General features: G+C 47.1%; 1 protein-coding gene across 12 annotated transcripts in view; it reads right to left on the reverse strand.

The window, feature by feature from the left end:
• The window catches only part of TERB1 (telomere repeat binding bouquet formation protein 1), a 138676-nt gene that overhangs the window by 114834 nt on the left and 5660 nt on the right, over nt 1-18182 (reverse strand). For 9 of the 12 annotated variants that reach the window (XM_068259686.1, XM_068259687.1, XM_068259685.1 and 6 more), the window contains exons 3-4: nt 10811-10858; nt 8820-8933 (exon numbers count right to left, since the gene is read on the reverse strand). In XM_068259686.1, the coding sequence (XP_068115787.1) occupies nt 8820-8933; nt 10811-10858 (162 nt within the window). Of the gene's footprint in view, nt 1-8819; nt 8934-10810; nt 10859-13171; nt 13303-18182 lie in introns of those variants that run through there. The other 3 variants (XM_068259681.1, XM_068259679.1, XM_068259680.1) reach the window with 3 other exon arrangements.

Consider the following 18182-nt stretch of genomic DNA (forward strand, 5'->3'; position numbering starts at 1 on the left):
GTAAGGGACACACTGTAGTCACTTCACTGAGTCAGGAGTGAGTCAGCCACTTACATACCTGATATTTAACTCTTTCAGGCAGAGAAAGAAAAAAAGGAACACAGCATAGTTATTTGTGTGCTAGGCACTGTACATACCCATGTCTATCTCATCATGTCACATGTCACTTCGGGTATCCTTTAAAGAGATTCTGAAGTCTCATAAAAAAAATCATGTTTTTAATTAAAAAAAATTTGTTTAACATGTTAGCCCAACCTAAACCGCCGCATCCCCGCCGCTGTACACTAACTAAATCCACCCAAACTCCCCGGGGGGCAATCCGGGCAGCGCTTCTGTGAGAGGCAGAGCTATTAGCCGCAGCTCTGCCTCTCAGTGCGTCTGTCAGCCCGGATCGCCGCCTCTCCCCCGCCCCTCTCAGTCTTCCTTCACTGAGAGGGGCGGGGGAGAGGCGGAGATCCGCTGCTGATAGACGCGAATGGAGGCAGAGCTGCGGCTCATAGCCCTGCCTCCAAAAGCAGCAAAATCCACGACCAAAAAAGTTGTGGATTTTGCGGGGGAGTTGGGGGGGGATTTAGTGAGATTACAGCGATGGGGATGTGGCGGTTTAGGTAGGGCAAAGATGTTAAACACATTTTTTAAATTTAAAACATGATTTTTAGGAGACTTCAGTGTCTCTTTAAAGGAGTTATCAGCCGTTTTTAAAGAAAATAAGTGCTACTTACCCGGGGATCGTCTAGCCCCAAGCTCCCCACATGTCCCTCACCGCAGCTCTGCAGTCAGCTGTTCGCCGCAGCTGCCTTCCGGTCCCCAGCGATGTACTGCGTCTGCACGAGCAGCACTGTCAATCACCGCCACGTGGACCGTAGCGTACTACGCAGGCGCAGTAGTCCCACTTTGTGAGTAAATATTGCAGCTGCACCATGCATCAGAGACACTTAATAAACTGATATTTGGCCAATTGCATATAGCCAGTGACTTCCAGTCACTGCAATCATATGTTAAGATGAAACACAGTTCCTTGGCAAAAGGACAAAAAACAAGACAAAACAAAAAAAAACGGGTGGTCCAAAAAGTGTAATACAATTGCCAGTAGATAGATCTTGCAAGCAAGCGACAGTTAGCAGCAGTTAGCGGGTTAATCATGCTTATGTAAACAAAAAAAGTTTCAAAGGGATGCTGATGCCACACGGAAGAAAGAAACATATAGATGGCAAATTAAGAAAAAAGAAGAGGCAAAAGCCGCAGAGTTATTGGCTAAGGCAGAGCAGATCACACAACAGAAACAAAGGGTATACACAGAGGAGCAGCAAGGTGAACATAGACCAGGACCTAAAACCACACATGGACCTAATGTAGAACAGGGGGTGGGATATGGTCACTACGGGGAGGAGGGCAGGGGAGGGTGGGGTGGGAATAGGGGATGGGTAGGAAGTAGGGGGATACACAGAAGCCCGTACAGAGCACCGGATAGGGGACAGGGTATAGAAACATGTCTAATAATCAGTACAATGTACCTGTCTATAACCGATATGACCCCATAAGGCAACAACAACAAATGGAGCCTTTTTTAGAGATGGCCCCGAGATACGGGGAGAGGGAATGGAGACCAGAGGGGGGAGGGTACAACACACATCAAGGTCACTATGGAAAAAGAGAGCAAGACGAGGCACAAGGGGGGGTAAGAGGGGCAAAACGGATGAGACAATAATAGGGGAGGGGGTGTTTAACATTAGTGGCACAGACTTGAGCACTAAAGAGTTACAAATTTTGAATAAGGGATTGAAGTATGCACCCAGGCAAGGTATGGACAAATTTACAACGTATATTGATATAAATAAATTTGCACGTAAATTGCATTTGAAAAAATACTTTGCAGGACGCCCTCAACGAAACCCCACTAATATCTCTGATGGTTATGTACATACCAACTTGCGAACTAGATCCACATTTAACCCACAGGATACAAATTATAACGCCATTGAAGTATTCAAAAACATGGTTATCAAGGACATGAATAAGATACCTGAGCAAACAAATGGACAGATTAGGGAAATAGCAAAGGAAATGCTGGAGGATAAAGGACTGGTTGTGAGACCAGCTGATAAGGGGGGAGGGGTGGTGGTTCTAAACAAAACCCAATACAAAACTGAACTGGATAGGTTGGTGGGAGATAAAGAGGCATATAACCGCATGAAGGGAGACCCTACGGGTAAGTATATGGGAGAGTTGAAGGAAATACTCAGGGAGGGGATGGATAGGGGGCTCATTACTGACGAGGAATTTAAATACATTGTACCTGACGTACAGAGGATACCTATTATCTATCAGGTTCCAAAAATGCACAAAAATAAAACTGAACCCCCCGGACGTCCCATAATTAGTGGGATAGGATCGGTCACACACAGGTTGGGACAATATCTGGATGAGTTTTTGAAACCCTTGGTGGAGGACCTGCCCAATATACTGAGGGACACGAAGCACATGCTTCAAGAACTGAATGAGGAGGAAATTATGGTGACAATGGATGTCGCTGCATTATATACTAATATTAAGCATGAACTTGGACTGGAGGCGGTGGACTATTTTTTCAAAAGACAAGGGAAAATTAAAGATGACCAGAGAATATATATTTTGAGGTTACTTAAATTCGCTTTAGAACGCAATTATTTTTGGCATGATGGCGTCTTTTACAGTCAGATAAAAGGATGCGCCATGGGGGCGAGCTATGCCCCAAGTCTGGCCAATCTATTTATGGGGAAATGGGAACAATCTGTGCTGGAGAATGGGGGGCCGGTCAGAATATGGCGGAGATTTATTGATGACCTGTTCTTCATATGGGGGGGTGGAGAGGCGAATTTGGAACTTTTCCTTGGTCAACTTAACAATAACAACCTGGGTATTTCCCTTACTATGCAATCTGGTAGGGACTCGATACAATTCCTGGACTTAGAGATAATGCGGGATGGGAACATCATGGGCACCAAAAGTTTCTTCAAAGAAACTGACAGAAACGGTTATATATCCACAAATAGCTGCCACCATCCAGCTTGGATTAAGGCAATCCCAAAGGGACAATTTTTAAGGATGAAGCGAAATTGCTCAAGTACACAGGACTATTTTATGCAGGCGGAGATTTTGAAAAACAGATTTATGGAGAAGGGGTATATGAAAGATGCACTAGAGAGTGAAATAGAAAGGATTGGAGCCATGGACAGACAGACCTTGCTAGGAGAGAAGGAGGGGGAAAAGAATGGGGGTGAATTTGATCTGGCCTTTATCACAGGGTTTAATACCCAGTATAGACAACTTCAAAATATAATACAACATCATTGGGGGATTTTGGAGACAGATCTCACCCTTAGGAGCATCATCCCAAATAGACCAAAATTCATCTACAGAAAGGCCCAAAATTTAAAACAAATACTTGCACCGAGCTGTGTGGAGCCAAAAAAGACGCCACGCATGCAGGGGTGGCAAACAGCGGGGTTTTTTCCATGCAGGGCATGTAAGGCCTGCAGGGAGGCAAATGGGGTAAAAACCAATAGGGTGGTATCATTCAGTAATGGGAGGAGCTTCAAGATTCAGGAATTCATCACCTGTAATGACCGATTTGTCGTATACCTTGCCTGGTGCAGATGTGGATGGCAGTGTATAGGTAGGACCACCCGAACCCTCAAGGAGAGAATGGGGGAGCATGTCCGCAACATTAAGAAAGGATATCCCAATCATGGGGTATCAGCCCATTTTGGCAGTCATCATGACTGCAACCCCAAAGAATTATCCTTCTGTGGACTTCAGAAAATCATACCTAACTGGAGGGGGTGTAACAAACTTAAAAGGGTATCGCAGGAAGAAACTAGGTGGATCCACAGGATGGGTACACTTAGACCTGATGGCCTCAATATAGACATCGACTTGGTCTGTTTTCTAGGTGATTAGGAGTGTGATGTGTGTGCATGCACTCCGGACCTGGTATGGCCAAAGTCGGTCGGGTCATGGTGGTATTAGGGGTGCATGTGTCTTCATGCACTCCTGTCCTGGAGGGTTCAATAATGTTCATGGTGCAAAAGGGGTGTAGGTGTATTCATGCATCTCTGTCCTGGAGGGTATATTGATGTTCATGGTGACCATAAGAATGTGCTGGAGTTGGTTTGAAACAATGTTTTTTTTGGGGACAACATGGTGAATGGGGTGTGCATGGATGTGTGGGTGTCCTATCCTGACATCCTGGCCGGGAAAGCCTACAGGTTATGGATGGAGGGTAGATGGGGGTGGGGGTAGAGGGGAGATGTATAGCACCACATACAACCTGGCGGATGGCAGGAGTGGTTTACCACACACCACATGCAACCCCAAAGAAAGTTGTATGGAGATAATTATTTTTAGCACACAGATGTATTGTAGTATGCATTAATTGAGGGACCTCCCACCTCTAAGAGGGTACCGTATAATGTTTTTTATTTTTTTAGGATTTTTAATCTTAATGATCGTATTAATAGGATAGCCTTAGTAGATGTGGCTTGCATTGGCATTTAAACTTGGTGCAATATGTAAATCGAACACTAGATGGCGGGTTTGCAGGCTTTTGGGAAGTTTGGAGGGAGCATGCGCGAGATGTGCATTGTCCCATAAGTATCCCCGCAGTACGCATCAGGCTCCATGCCCCTGATGAGTCACTGTGTGACGAAATCGATAGGGCGGAGCCTGATGCGGAAGCGGGACTGAGGCTACACGGACTGGCGTGGAGGCGGCGAGGCGGTACGCGGAAGGGAATCCACCACACACCGAGTGCGCGGCGGTGATGGGAGAGAGCCCGGCGGATCTGTAGCCTGCCAGCCCTGGCCATCCATACGGGGGAGAGCCCGTTTTAAAAACTCTAGGCGATTTTATCCTTTTGGAGCATGTGAGTGCAATATGTTTTAAATAAATACATTTTTTATACGGTATCACACTATGTGGAGTTTTCTTTGAGGTGATTGACATTGAAGAAACCTTCTGGGATTAAAGTGGATTGTTGATGTGGTCGGAAAGGTGGGGGACGACCTGGGAACTGTCCCAAGGCTCATACTGACCTGGTGGTCAGTCAATTCGGTGAGTGGCACACAAAGGGTGCTGGTGGTGGTTAATGCCTGAGACGTTGATTCTGCTGGAACTTATTATATTCGTCCTTTGAACTGGAGATATCTACAACTGATTGTGGACTATATTTAACATCAAGGACTCATTTGTTTTGTCTGCTATAATTTGCCTGTATTTCTATATGTGCTAACATCTACACGTGTACCTTGAGCGCCACCTCTTGGGTAGAGAAAGTAATCATGCTTATGTATCCAGCCACATGTCAGCATAGGGATTGCAGTCTATTATCAAGCAATAGAGTGAGGTTGCAGCATATGTGAAAGAGCAACATAGGTAAAGGCAGGCTGGCTATGAGCGCTTGGTCGGGCTGAACAGCCCCTATTCTTCCACCCACCAAAACTCAAACAGCCACCCTGCAAGTTCTGTTTGCGTACTCAACCTGCATATGCCTCAGTCAGCTATGCGAGGAAAGGGTATCCCCTTTCTTCGATGTCCGCCTTTGTCCCGTTATCTACCAGTGCCCACGTGGCTAGTCAGGGGGGGGGGGGGGGGGGGATCAGCAAGGGACCACATTCAGGAGAAGTTTGGTGTCCTTAAGCTCCGCCCACCAACATGTTTTGGCCAATCACGGCCTTTCTCAAGGTATATGTCCACTCTCTCTCCAAACTGGTTGAACATGCGCCTCCTCTGGGACAGGAGGGAGCTGGGCAGGAACAACTCGATCCTCTGCATGGTTACACAACAAAATCCCTTAGAATGCTCTCTTCCTCCCTGGCTTTAGCCTCATTTGAGTAGACAGTGATTCTGCCTTCTCTGAGAAAAAAAAAAGGAGATGGTGGCATCTGCTTCTACATCAGCTCATCACGGTGGCAACCTCGTCAGTACTTGTCAGAAAGGGATACCCGGACGCTGAACTCTTACTCGTGAACTGCAGGCCATCATACTCGCCACGGGAGTTTTCCTCCTATGTCCTTGTCGGTGTGTACGTTTCATTTGATGCTGATGTAAAATCTGCCCTGCTCACCCTCAGCGATACCATCTTGCAGTGGGAGATGTCCCTCCCAAATTCACTGTTCATTGTCTTAGGCAGTTTCAATAGGACCAATTTCCACCAAAGATGCCGCACTATCACCAGTATGTGGCCTGCCCCACTAGAGGCCTGTACATCCTCGACCACTGCAACAAGCCACTGAAGGATGCATACAAAGCAGTTACAGGGGTGGCACTTGGCTCCTCCGACCACTGTCTCATCCATCTTATCCTCACCTACAGGAGGCGCCTGGAAACAGAAAAGCCAGTCCTAAAGTCCACCAAAGTGTGGTCAAGCGAAGCCAAGCTCCAACTTCAAGCTTGCTGTGACTGCAACATGCTGGAAGCGCCAACTCTGGACGAGTGTGCAGATAACGTCACCTCATACATCAGCTTCTCCGAGGACTCCTGTGTGCCAACCAAGATGTTCAAGGTCCACCCAAACAGCAAACCGTGCCTCTCTCAAAACCTGTTCGCAGCAACTTGCTTCCAGTCACGAAGCAAGCAGGTATTGTGAGGAATGACCACAATTTGCAGAAATAATGACACTGAAACAGGAACAGTGAGGACCTGCGGCTGTGCATTGTGGCTGCTCACAAGTCAGGAAAGGACTAAAAGGCTATTTCAAAATGTATTCGAGTTCCAGTAGCTACAGTGCAAAGTATTATTAAAAAATACAAGACGTTCAGCACTGTGGAAAATCTCAGAGGATGTGGTCGGAAACCAAAAGTGACACCTGTGCTGGCCAGGAGGATAGCGAGAGAGGTGAAAAAGAATCCAAGGATCACCACCAAGGCCATCCTGGTGAATCTGGGCTCTGCTGGTGGCAATGTCTCAAGGCAGACGATCCAAAGGACATTGCACACTGCTGGGTTCCAAGGATGCAGACCAAGGACGCCATTTCTCCAGATAAGGCAAACAAAAGCTTGCTTGGCCTTTGCAAATGCTCATCTGGACAAAGAAGAAGACTTCTGGTCTTCTGTGTTATGGTCAGATTAAACAAAATTGATTTGTTTGGTCACAATGATGTTTTCTTCATTTGGCATAAAAAAAGGAGAAGACTTCAACCCAAAGAACACCATCCCCCCTGGCAAACATGGTGGCGGGAACCTAATGCTTTGGGGGTACTAAAGATCAGGATGATGGCAAGAAAATCCTCCAACCTAAAAGATTTGGAGCTTATTGCTAAAGATGAATGGGCAAAAATACCAGTGGAGACATGCAAAAAGCTGGTCTGCAAGTATAGGAAGCGTTTGCTGTAATAGCCAATCTAGGATTTTCTATTGATTATTGAGAAAGGTATGAATCATTTTGGACTGGGCACTTTTTGCTTGAATGTAAATAAAAGCTGAGAAATGTTTTTTTCCCACAATAATGCCTATTGTACATCGTCTTATCATTTGGGAGACACCCATGTTATTTCCAGTCAAAAATGACTTGCTGGTTGAATAAAAGTAACCAAGTCAAATTTTACCAGGGGTATGAATAATTATGGGCAGCACTGTATGTGTGTACGGGCTTTAGACCTAAATTCAGAAAAAAAGCTTATGAGGATGTCACTGATCATAGAGATTTTATAGTGGGACATATTTTAGCCTCCTTCAGCATATAAAGGTTACATGGCACCCAACAAGTGTTTTTTTTCCTGCACATGTTTTCATGTCAACTTGAATAGGCATGTCAGAAATAAATGCATGCTGCCCACCATATCCACATCATACAAATTATTTTAACAAAAACATTACAAAATGCAGACACAACTAAAAAAGGGCTAAGTCTTACTAATTCAGCACTGCCCATCAACTCTCACCACCTCCTAGCTGCTATTTTTCATGGGTAAGTAGTGTGTGCAACTTTCTCCCCCTGCCAGCCCTCTGACTTCCTCACTTCCTCACTGGCTTGGTCAGCAGCAGTGCTATATATTTCTGATGGTCCTAGCTCACACTCACGTATGCTCGGTGGTACTCAAAGTGCAGCAGTCCTGTCCAGGGATGCTCATCCGGATTTCGGATATCCGTGTAACCCGAATATCCAAACTTTTTTTTACACTATCCGATTCGGATTCCGAATTTTTTTTAATAATCTAGATAGCTATCTGCAGATAGTTTGACAGCCAACCCGGATATCCGCGGATTTCTTCCAGATATCCGAATCCGAATTACAGGTTCAATGGCAAAAAGTCTCCTCCTCCAGCCTGTAATGTTAGTTGACCTGTGTTTGATTCCCGGGCACTGGTGGTATAGCGGTGAGGAGAGCTGCCTTCTAAGCAGAGGACCTGGGTTCGATTCCTGGCCAAGGTATGTGAGCATGCTTTTGACATCCTACAAATCCCTGGAAGACAAGATCCTCCTCCTCCGGAGGAGGAAGGAAGGAAGGAGGAGGGAGAAGGGAGGAGGAAGAAGGGAGGGAGGAAGGGAGGAGGGAAGAGGCTAGAAGGTGTTTTTAAAGGTTAGAAATGGTTTTAAAGCATTTTGAAAGGCACTTCCGGTTTCTCTATCCGGATATCCGAATAGGTCGGATATCCGCGGATAAAGCGTTCGGATATCCGCGTTCATGTGGATATCTAAAAGTTCGGATTCGGATATCTGAAAATCCGGATCAACTCATATTTTAAAAAGTACTATCCGAGCAACACTAGTCCTGTCAGTAATGTTGTGCATTGTGCAGAGCACCTCAGCACTGCCCCTATAATATAGTTATGAGCTACTTACTGTTATCCCGGCAGATGGAGCAGACAGCAGCCAGAGTGTCTTTCTGTGCCTCAGGGTTACTCATTTCACATTTCAAACATTCTAATAACAATTTCAGATCAGTCTTCATTTCTGCTAAAGAAAATAAATCCAGAGTAAGTATTGAACTTTGATTTCATCATCTCCAGTACATTAATATCACTAAAAGTGAAAGTTTTAGAGAATCTCCTGAAATCTTTGTACCCAAGGGACACGGCTGATTACCAATATTAGATGGCTGTGATCTACATGCCGTCAGGTAGCACTGTATTCAGAATAGGTTGCATTCTGTAGTGAAAATTGCTGCATGAGCAATAAGTAACCCTTCCAGAAAAGGCCAAGTAACCCTTCCAGAAAAAGCCACGAAACCCTTCCAGAAAAAGCCACCTAACCCTTAAAAAAGCCACGTAACCCTTCCAGAAAAAGCCACCTAACCCTTAAAAAAGCTACGTAACCCTTCCAGAAAAAAAGCAACGTAACCCTTCCAAAAAAAGCTACGTAACCCTTCCAGAAAAAGCCACCTAACCCTTAAAAAAGCCACGTAACCCTTCCAGAAAAAGCCACCTAACCCTTAAAAAAGCCACGTTAACCCTTCCAGAAAAAGCCACCTAACCCGTCCAGAAAAAAAGCCACGTAACCCCTCCAAAAAAGGCCACATAACCCTTCCAGAAAAAGCCAAGTAACCCTTCCAGAAAAAGCCAAGTAACCCTTCCAGAAAAAGCCACGTAACTCTTTCAGAAAAAGCCACGTAACCCTTTCAGAAAAAGCCACGTAACTCTTCCAGAAAAGGCCAAGTAACCCTTCCAGAAAAGGCCAAGTAACCCTTCCAGAAAACATTGAGGCCGGTCTTACCCCCTGTTCAGTGACGTACTCCCTGCAGGGCAGGAAATACGGTACATCACTGGGATTCCCATCAGTCCACGCATGTGCTCTGCACCACACTCCGCCATTTACACTTACTGAGTTGCCCATAGTCTTTCATTACCCTAAGTACCGCGCATTGAGAGCATTAAGAGCGGTGCTTGCGGTAAGGCGCTGCTGCCCTTGCGTTGGCTCGGACACTTCTGGGGCACCGCAACGGAGCACAATAACTGTGAAAGTCTCCACAGGCTTTCATTGCTTTTGCAGCCCATTGTGGTAAAATAGGGTAAAACACAATGGCTATCATTTATAAAAGGCTGTGCGGTAAAAAAAACAGACAGTCATCGGCACCTGGTCCTGGGGGGGGGGGGGGGGGAGAGGGTCAGGCAGACATCGGCACCTGGTCCTGGGGGGGAGAGGGGGGGGGGGTCGGGCAAACATGGGCATGCTCTGCAGTATCTGTTATGCGGCCTTGCGTCCTCCTTAGGAGCTTGGGGAAAAGGCTGAATGATAGTCACACAGTAAAAAAATTAGATTGCTTTTTAACTTCAGCATTGCCTTTTTGGCTCCCTTACAAACTATTTAACACATTGCAATAGAGATTTAAATTAGATTTTTTTAGGCTAACAGTTACTCTTTAAAGCAGACCCAAGAAGGGACCCAGAACTGAAACTAAAACACTAGAGGATGATGTTATGGAACCTTAGCCCTTTTCAAAATGTAAAAACTGGGGATTGGGGGGGGGGGGGGCGATTTAGGGTAGTTGTCATATAGTACGCATGCACAGAGCGCTCTCAGACGTGGGTGTGCAATCAAGGACACGAGTCGCCAGGCAGCGCCTGTGCAGTGCTCACAGACCCTCCTTACCCGGTAGCTTCGGGTGAACATTAGACCATAACGGAGGGGGATGGAGGAGAATGGGGGGAGCCGTGGGCTTGAGGAGAGCCTCCTACACATGCCTGCTTCCCCTGCTTTTACATTTAGAAAAGTGCTAAGGTATCCTTTAAGTAAAAAAAGAGAAAAAGTATTTGAAAATATATTGGAGCCGGTATTAATAGTAAACCAACAGATGTGACCAGCAAAGGTTCTCTGATCCAAGCTTGTGATCTTACCAGATGAGGCAGGCGTCACACGTTCCATTCTGCTCATCTGTGCATAGTCTAAAACAACAAATGCCAAGAAGTGTTTATTCATTTGTAAATACAGTGTGCAATGTCTTCTTCAGGCCACATCTTAGCAGGGCCACACTGGGCAATTCCCAGGGCCCCTAGCTCTCTCCAAGTGAATTATTGTCCCTGGTGCCCTGAGCTACCCTGAGTGAATTATTGTCCCCAGTGCCCTGAGCTCCCGAGTGAATTATTGACCCCGGGCCCCGAGCTCCCCTGAGTGAATTAGACCCCGGGCCCCGAGCTCCCCTGAGTGAATTATTGTCCCTGGTGCCCTGAGCTCCCCTGAGTGAATTATTGTCCCCGGTGCCCTGAGCTCCCCTGAGTGAATTATTGTCCCTGGTGCCCTGAGCTCCTCTGAGTGAATTATTGTCCCCGGGCCCTGAGCTCCCCGAGTGAATTATTGTCCCTGGTGCCCTGAGCTCCACTGAGTGAATTATTGTCCCTGGGGCCCTGAGCTCCACTGAGTGAATTATTGTCCCTGGTGCCCTGAGCTCCACTGAGTGAATTATTGTCCCTGGGGCCCTGAGCTCCACTGAGTGAATTATTGTCCCTGGGGCCCTGAGCTCCCCGAGTGAATTATTGTCCCCGGGCCCTGAGCTCCCCGAGTGAATTATTGTCCCCGGGCCCTGAGCTCCCCGAGTGAATTATTGTCCCCGGGCCCTGAGCTCCCCGAGTGAATTATTGTCCCCGGGCCCTGAGCTCCCCGAGTGAATTATTGTCCCCGGGCCCTGAGCTCCCCGAGTGAATTATTGTCCCCGGGCCCTGAGCTCCCCGAGTGAATTATTGTCCCCGGGCCCTGAGCTCCCCGAGTGAATTATTGTCCCCGGGCCCTGAGCTCCCCGAGTGAATTATTGTCCCCGGGTCCTGATATCCCCGAGTGAATTATTGTCCCCGGGCCCTGAGCTCCCCGAGTGAATTATTGTCCCTGGTGCCCTGAGCTCCCCTGAGTGAATTATTGTCTCTGGTGCCCTGAGCTCCCCTGAGTGAATTATTGTCCCTGGTGCCCTGAGCTCCCCTGAGTGAATTATTGTCCCCGGGGCCTTGAGCTCCCGAGTGAATTATTGTCCCTGGTGCCCTGAGCTCCAGAGTGAATTATTGTCCCCGGTGCCCTGAGCTCCACTGAGTGAATTATTGTCCCTGGTGCCCTGAGTGAATTATTGTCCCTGGTGACCTGAGCTCCCCTGAGTGAATTATTGTCCCTGGTGCCCTGAGCTCCCGAGTGAATTATTGTCCCCGGGCCCTGAGCTCCCCTGAGTGAATTATTGTCCCTGGTGCCCTGAGTGAATTATTGTCCCCGGTGCCCTGAGCTCGCCTGAGTGAATTATTGTCCCTAGTGCCCTGAGTGAATTATTGTCCCTGGTGCCCTGAGCTCCCGAGTGAATTATTGTCCCCGGTGCCCTGAGCTCCCCTGAGTGAATTATTGTCCCCGGCTCCCTGAGCTCCCGAGTGAATTATTGTCCCTGGTGCCCTGAATGAATTATTGTACCTGGTGCCCTGAGCTCCCCTGAGTGAATTATTGTCCCCGGGCCCCCTGAGCTCCCCCAAGTGACTCATTGTCCCCGGGCCCCCTGAGCTCCCCAAGTGACTCATTGTCCCTGGGCCCCAGCAAAGTATGTGCAGCGGAGCTAATGTACCTGTCTAGTCAGCACGCTCCTCCATCAGTCTGTGTGCTTCCATGTTCATCCTCACAGGCATCACTTCTCTGTGACCTCATGTGTGCAGCATGTATATACTTTACTATAAGGGGAAAGGGGGGGAGCTACTAAAGCCACTTGGTGTGACATGTTGTTGCAGGTCATAACGGCCCCATTTCATTTTTGCCCAGGTACCCATTGTGGCTAGAAACCAGCTACAGTCCTAATCCTAAATAGGACTTTCCTGGAATCTCATAGTCTTATTTTATAGCTAAATGTCAAAAATGCAAAAGTTTAAAAATTTGTCAAAGCTTAAAAAGCTGGTAAAGGAACACATTGACATTGCTAGAAGATGCAGAACATGCTGACTTTATTTAGAAGAAAATGCTAATGTTATGAAAGGAGGGTAGGCTAGGCATGGAGTAAGCATGGCCTTAGTACAGTATAAGGAAAGGTGGGATGGTCCGGAATGTTGTGGCTGCTGCTATTCTTCCAATTCAACACACATGCTGTACATACGCTAAAGAAAAACCACACACTGTAAAGTCACAAATATGCACACAAATCAAGGGCTGTGGAGTTCTTCCAAAAAAACATCTGACTCTGACCCCCTCAGTTTATAGTACCATGATTCAGACTCTTCACCTCTGACTCCTCTGGCCAAGCTGACCTGTTATTGCCAACATGAATGGGGAGACTGGGGTAAAGTTTCAACTTTAAATGTACAGGTAAGCCAGTCATTGAAGCCTTTTCGTTTTGTTTCCCGAAGAAACGGCAAGCATTAATCAACCCTGAAGTGTGACCATTTCCACACCGACGTAGTTGTAATCTACATCCTGCTGTTGGCTGTGTGGCTCTGACAGGACATAGACTCCAACTATTCACTGCCGCACACACCCAGTATTTCTGGCATTAAAATCCAGAATTTCCTGATATTTCACCTCTAAGGCAGAAGCCCCGCCCACCTTATGGTAATGCGCATTAGTAATGGTAACGCTCATTTGTAAGGCTTGGTGCTTGGTGAATAAAAATGATTCTTATGCTTTATACACACTTGAGATAAAAGTCTTTGGAAAATGCAAGATCACAGACCAATTTTACCCCATTCCATGTAGTATGAGAGCCATACTCTACACAGTCTATTCTATGGAGCTGCACTCCCCATCAGATAAAATCTTTGCAAGATGCTGCACACAAAGATGCTGTACACACTCAAAAGATCATTATCTGCAAAAGATCTGTTCCTGCAAAAACTCCATTCCTGCAAAATGCATTCATAGTCTATGAGATCTACAGATCCTCATACACACTTGGTTTAACAGACAATCATCTGCAGATCAGATCCACCAGGATGGATTTTCAGATCTGCAGATGATTGCCAGATATGCAGATGAAGTCTGTTAAACAAGGTGTGTATGATGATCTGCAGATCTCATAGACTATGAATGCATTTTGCAGGAATGGATATTTTGCAGGAACAGATCTTTTGCAGATAATGATCTTTTGAGTGTGTACGGGCATCTTTGTGTGCAGCATCTTGCAAAGATTTTATGATGGGGAGTGCAGCTCCATAGAATAGACTGTGTAGAGTATGGCTCTCATACTACATGGAAGGGGGTAAAATTGGTCTGTGATCTTGCATTTTCCAAAGACTTTTATCTCAAGTGTGTATGAAGCATTACTCTACTAGGTACACTTTAAAAGCGTCCAATTTAGGGGGTTTGCCACAGGGAGGGGGGGAATCTGTCAGGAACTGTCACCAATGAATCTTTCACAAGATGATCTATCACATTAGTGTGTCTCACCAGGGTATCTGTTGCTAATGGGTTTGTGACACTGGAATGTATTATCTGGGTCTGTATGTGGACGCTCAGAGGAGGGGGGTAGTCCCTGGAAACAGGCAAGTGTGGTGATGTCTTCCACAGGAGCGAGAGGAGGATACATTGACGTCCTTATCGAGACCACCACTGCTGCATGGGACCCTCTGAAAATTTCAGGGCTGTGGAGTTGGTACAAAAATCCTCCGACTCCAACTCCTCAGTTTAGGATTTCTCAGACTCCTCTAATTTGCATATTACAATTTTGTTGATTGAAAGTATGTAACATGAATATCGTCTCTTAAAGAGAACCCGAGGTGGGGATCTTAGAGTTAAATCTATACACAGAGGCTGGGTCTGGCTATAGTGCCCAGCCTCTGTTGCTAGTTGAATATTCCCTAAATCCCCCCTGCGCTCTACACTAGCCCATAAATTACAGCCGAGCTGTCGGGCTCTGTTTACCTTTCTACTGCCACTCACGCCGCTCCCCCCGCCTCCTGCAGAGCGCCGATCCCCGCCCACGTCCCTTCCCTCGCCGCTGATTAGAGAGAAGGGACGCAGGCGGGGATCGGCGCTCTGCAGGAGGCGGGGGGGGGGGGGGGGGGGCGGGGGGAGCGGCGTGAGTGGCACTAGAAAGGTAAACAGAGCCCGACAGCGCGGCTGTAATTTTTGGGCTAGTGTAGAGCGCAGGGGGGATTTAGGGAATAATCGACTAGCAACAGAGGCTGGGCACTATAGCCAGACCCAGCCTCTGTGTATAGATTTAACTCTAAGATCCCCACCTCGGGTTCTCTTTAACTGCAACGCTCAGGAATTTTAAAAGACAACTGAAGTGAGAAGGATATGAAGACTGCCATATTTATTCCCTTTAGTCATAGACTAAAACTAGTCCTTGGTAAGAGTACTTGTAAAAGGTACAGACCGGAACAAAGAACATCTATCAGGCCTTAGGCAATGTAAGTGTGGGTACATGTAAGAATGATGTGCAGGTACTCTGCAGGGGAATGAGGAGATTCTTCCTCTATTACACATTCTTCATGCACAATCTGAACCAGGTTTATGGGTGACAGACAACACCTCTCTGTTCAATGTGCACAGCATTCTCAGTGGATTCCCTGCAGCTCTGTGGAGAGTGCATATGTAGAGTATAGTACTACTACTGTGTAACAAAGTAAACCTGAGACAGATGAAATTAAAGTTTTATACATACCTGGGGCTTCCTCCAGCCCCCCTTCAGGCTAATCAGTCCCTTGCTGTCCTCCTCCACCACCTGGATCTTCTGCTATGAGTCCAGGTACTTGAGCCAGTCTGGCGTAGTGTGCATACACACACTCCGCCGCCGGGAGAGTACTACACCTGCGCAGCACTATTGTGCAGGTGCAGAACGCTCCTGGCTGTGGAAGCGGCATGTGGCCGGACTGCACTGACTGGCTGAATTACCAGGACTCATAGCAGAAGATCCAGGTGCTGGAGGTGGACAGCGAGGGACTGATTAGCCTCAAGGGGGTTGGAAGAAGCCCCAGGTATGTATAAAACTTTTCTTTTCATCCTTCTCAGGTACCATTTAATTCGTAGTCACCAAACCAAATTTTAACAACATATCAAATTATTTGATTTCACAAGCAAACAGAGTGCGTACATTTGCATAAATCAGAATCAACGCAGAATTATTTCCATCTCATTGACCATCTCTGTTAGTGACACGGCTACACATCAGGCTTTATTATTACAGCATAGATGTTATTTAGTATATATGTTACGGCCAGAACCCGAAGTGTGGCCACTTCGGGTTCTGGCCGGCCAATGTGCGAAGTGGCCGCAGCGCAGCGGCCAATGTTAGAAATGGAATGTTTCCTTTTATTATGAATGTAGTTTTCCAGCCGTCTCTGGCCAAAATGTAGCAAAACAGTTTGTTCATTAAATGAAATGAAGCTGGCGGCAATGTAGAAGGATGAAGCCGCCCGGCTTCTGCTCCGCCTCCTCTCCTCCGCCCCTGCCTCTCTCTCTTCTCCCCGATACTGGCAGCGGGGGACATGCGTGTCCCCCCCAGAGTCGTTCGTCACGGCAGGCAATCCTGTCGTTCGTCCCTGCAGAGCGGGTGCTGGCAGAAGCAATGTCTGCAGCCTCCCCGCTCTGCTTTCCTGGCGCCACGAACGACTCTCGGGGACACGCGTGTCCCCGCCGGCTGCCCGAAGAAGAGATAGAGAGAGAGAGAAGAGGCAGGGGCGGAGGAGAGGAGGCGGAGCCGCCAGCTTCATTTCATTCAATGAACGAACTGTTTTGCTACATTTTGGCCAGAGACGGCCGGAAAACTATATTAATATTAAAAGGAAACATTCCATTTCTAACATTGGCCGCTGCGCTGCGGCCACTTCGCGCATTGGCCGGCCAGATCCCGAAGTGGCCGGCCAGAACTAGAAGTGGCCACACTTCGGGTTCTGGCCGTAACATATATAAGAGATTCCTGTGTACACGTCATACAGTGGGTTGCAAAAGTATTCGCCCCCCCTTGAAGTTTTCCACATTTTGTCACATTACTGCCACAAACATGCATCAGTTTTATTGGAATTCCACGTGAAAGACCAATACAAAGTGGTGTACATGTGAGAAGTGGATCAAAAATCATACATCATTCCAAACATTTTTTACAAATCAATAACTGCAAAGTGGGGTGTGCGTAATTATTCGGCCCCTACTTTGTAGAACCACCTTTTGCTGCAATTACAGCTGCCAGTCTTTTAGGGTATGTCTCTACCAGCTTTGCACATCTAGAGACTGAAATCCTTGCCCATTCTTCTTTGCAAAACAGCTCCAGCTCAGTCAGATTAGATGGACAGCGTTTGTGAACAGCAGTTTTCAGATCTCGCCACTGATTCTCGATTGGATTTAGATCTGGACTTTGACTGGGCCATTCTAACACATAGATATGTTTTGTTTTAAACCATTCTATTGTTGCCCTGGCTTCATGTTTAGGGTCATTGTCCTGCTGGAAGGTGAACCTCCGCCCCAGTCTCAAGTCTTTTGCAGTCTCCAAGAGGTTTTCTTCCAAGTTTGCACTGTATTTGGCTCCATCCATCTTCCCATCAACTCCTACCAGCTTCCCTGTCCCTGCTGAAGAGATGCACCCCCCCTCCCCCCCCCGAGCATGATGCTGCCACCACCATATTTGACAGTGGGGATGGTGTGTTCAGAGTGATGTGCAGTGTTAGTTTTCTGCAAGCGTTTTGCATTTTGGCCAAAAAGTTCCATTTTGGTCTCATCTGACCAGAGCACCTTCTTCCACATTGTTGCTGTGTCCCCCACATGGCTTATGGCAAACTGCAAACAGGACTTCTTATGCTTTCGGTTAACAATGCCTTTCTTCTTGCCACTCTTCCATGAAGGCCAACTTTGTACAGTGCATGACTAATCGTTGTCCTATAGACAGAGTCTCCCACCTGAGCTGTAGATCTCTGCAGCTCATCCAGAGTCACCATGAGCCTCTTGACTGCATTTCTGATCAGCGCTCTCCTTGTTCGGCCTGTGAGTTTAGGTGGATGGCCTTGTCTTGGTAGGTTTACAGTTGTGCCATACTCCTTCCATTTCTGAATGATCGCTTGAACAGTGCTCCTTGGGATGTTCAAGGCATTGGAAATCTTTTTGTAGCCTAAGCCTGCTTTAAATTTCTCAATAACTTGATCCCTGACCTGTCTTGGACCTGTCTTGTGTGATCTTTGGACTTCATGGTGTTGTTGCTCCCAATATTCTCTTAGGCCTAGTGCACACCAGGGCGGTTCGGTTGCATTTTCAGATCCGATTGCGTATGTGGAAACGCTAGGGTAATGTATTTCAATGGGGTGGTGCACACCAGAGCGGGAGGCGTTT

This window comes from Hyperolius riggenbachi, chromosome 11, assembly GCF_040937935.1.
Source record: "Hyperolius riggenbachi isolate aHypRig1 chromosome 11, aHypRig1.pri, whole genome shotgun sequence".
Taxonomy (NCBI): Eukaryota; Metazoa; Chordata; class Amphibia; order Anura; family Hyperoliidae; genus Hyperolius; species Hyperolius riggenbachi.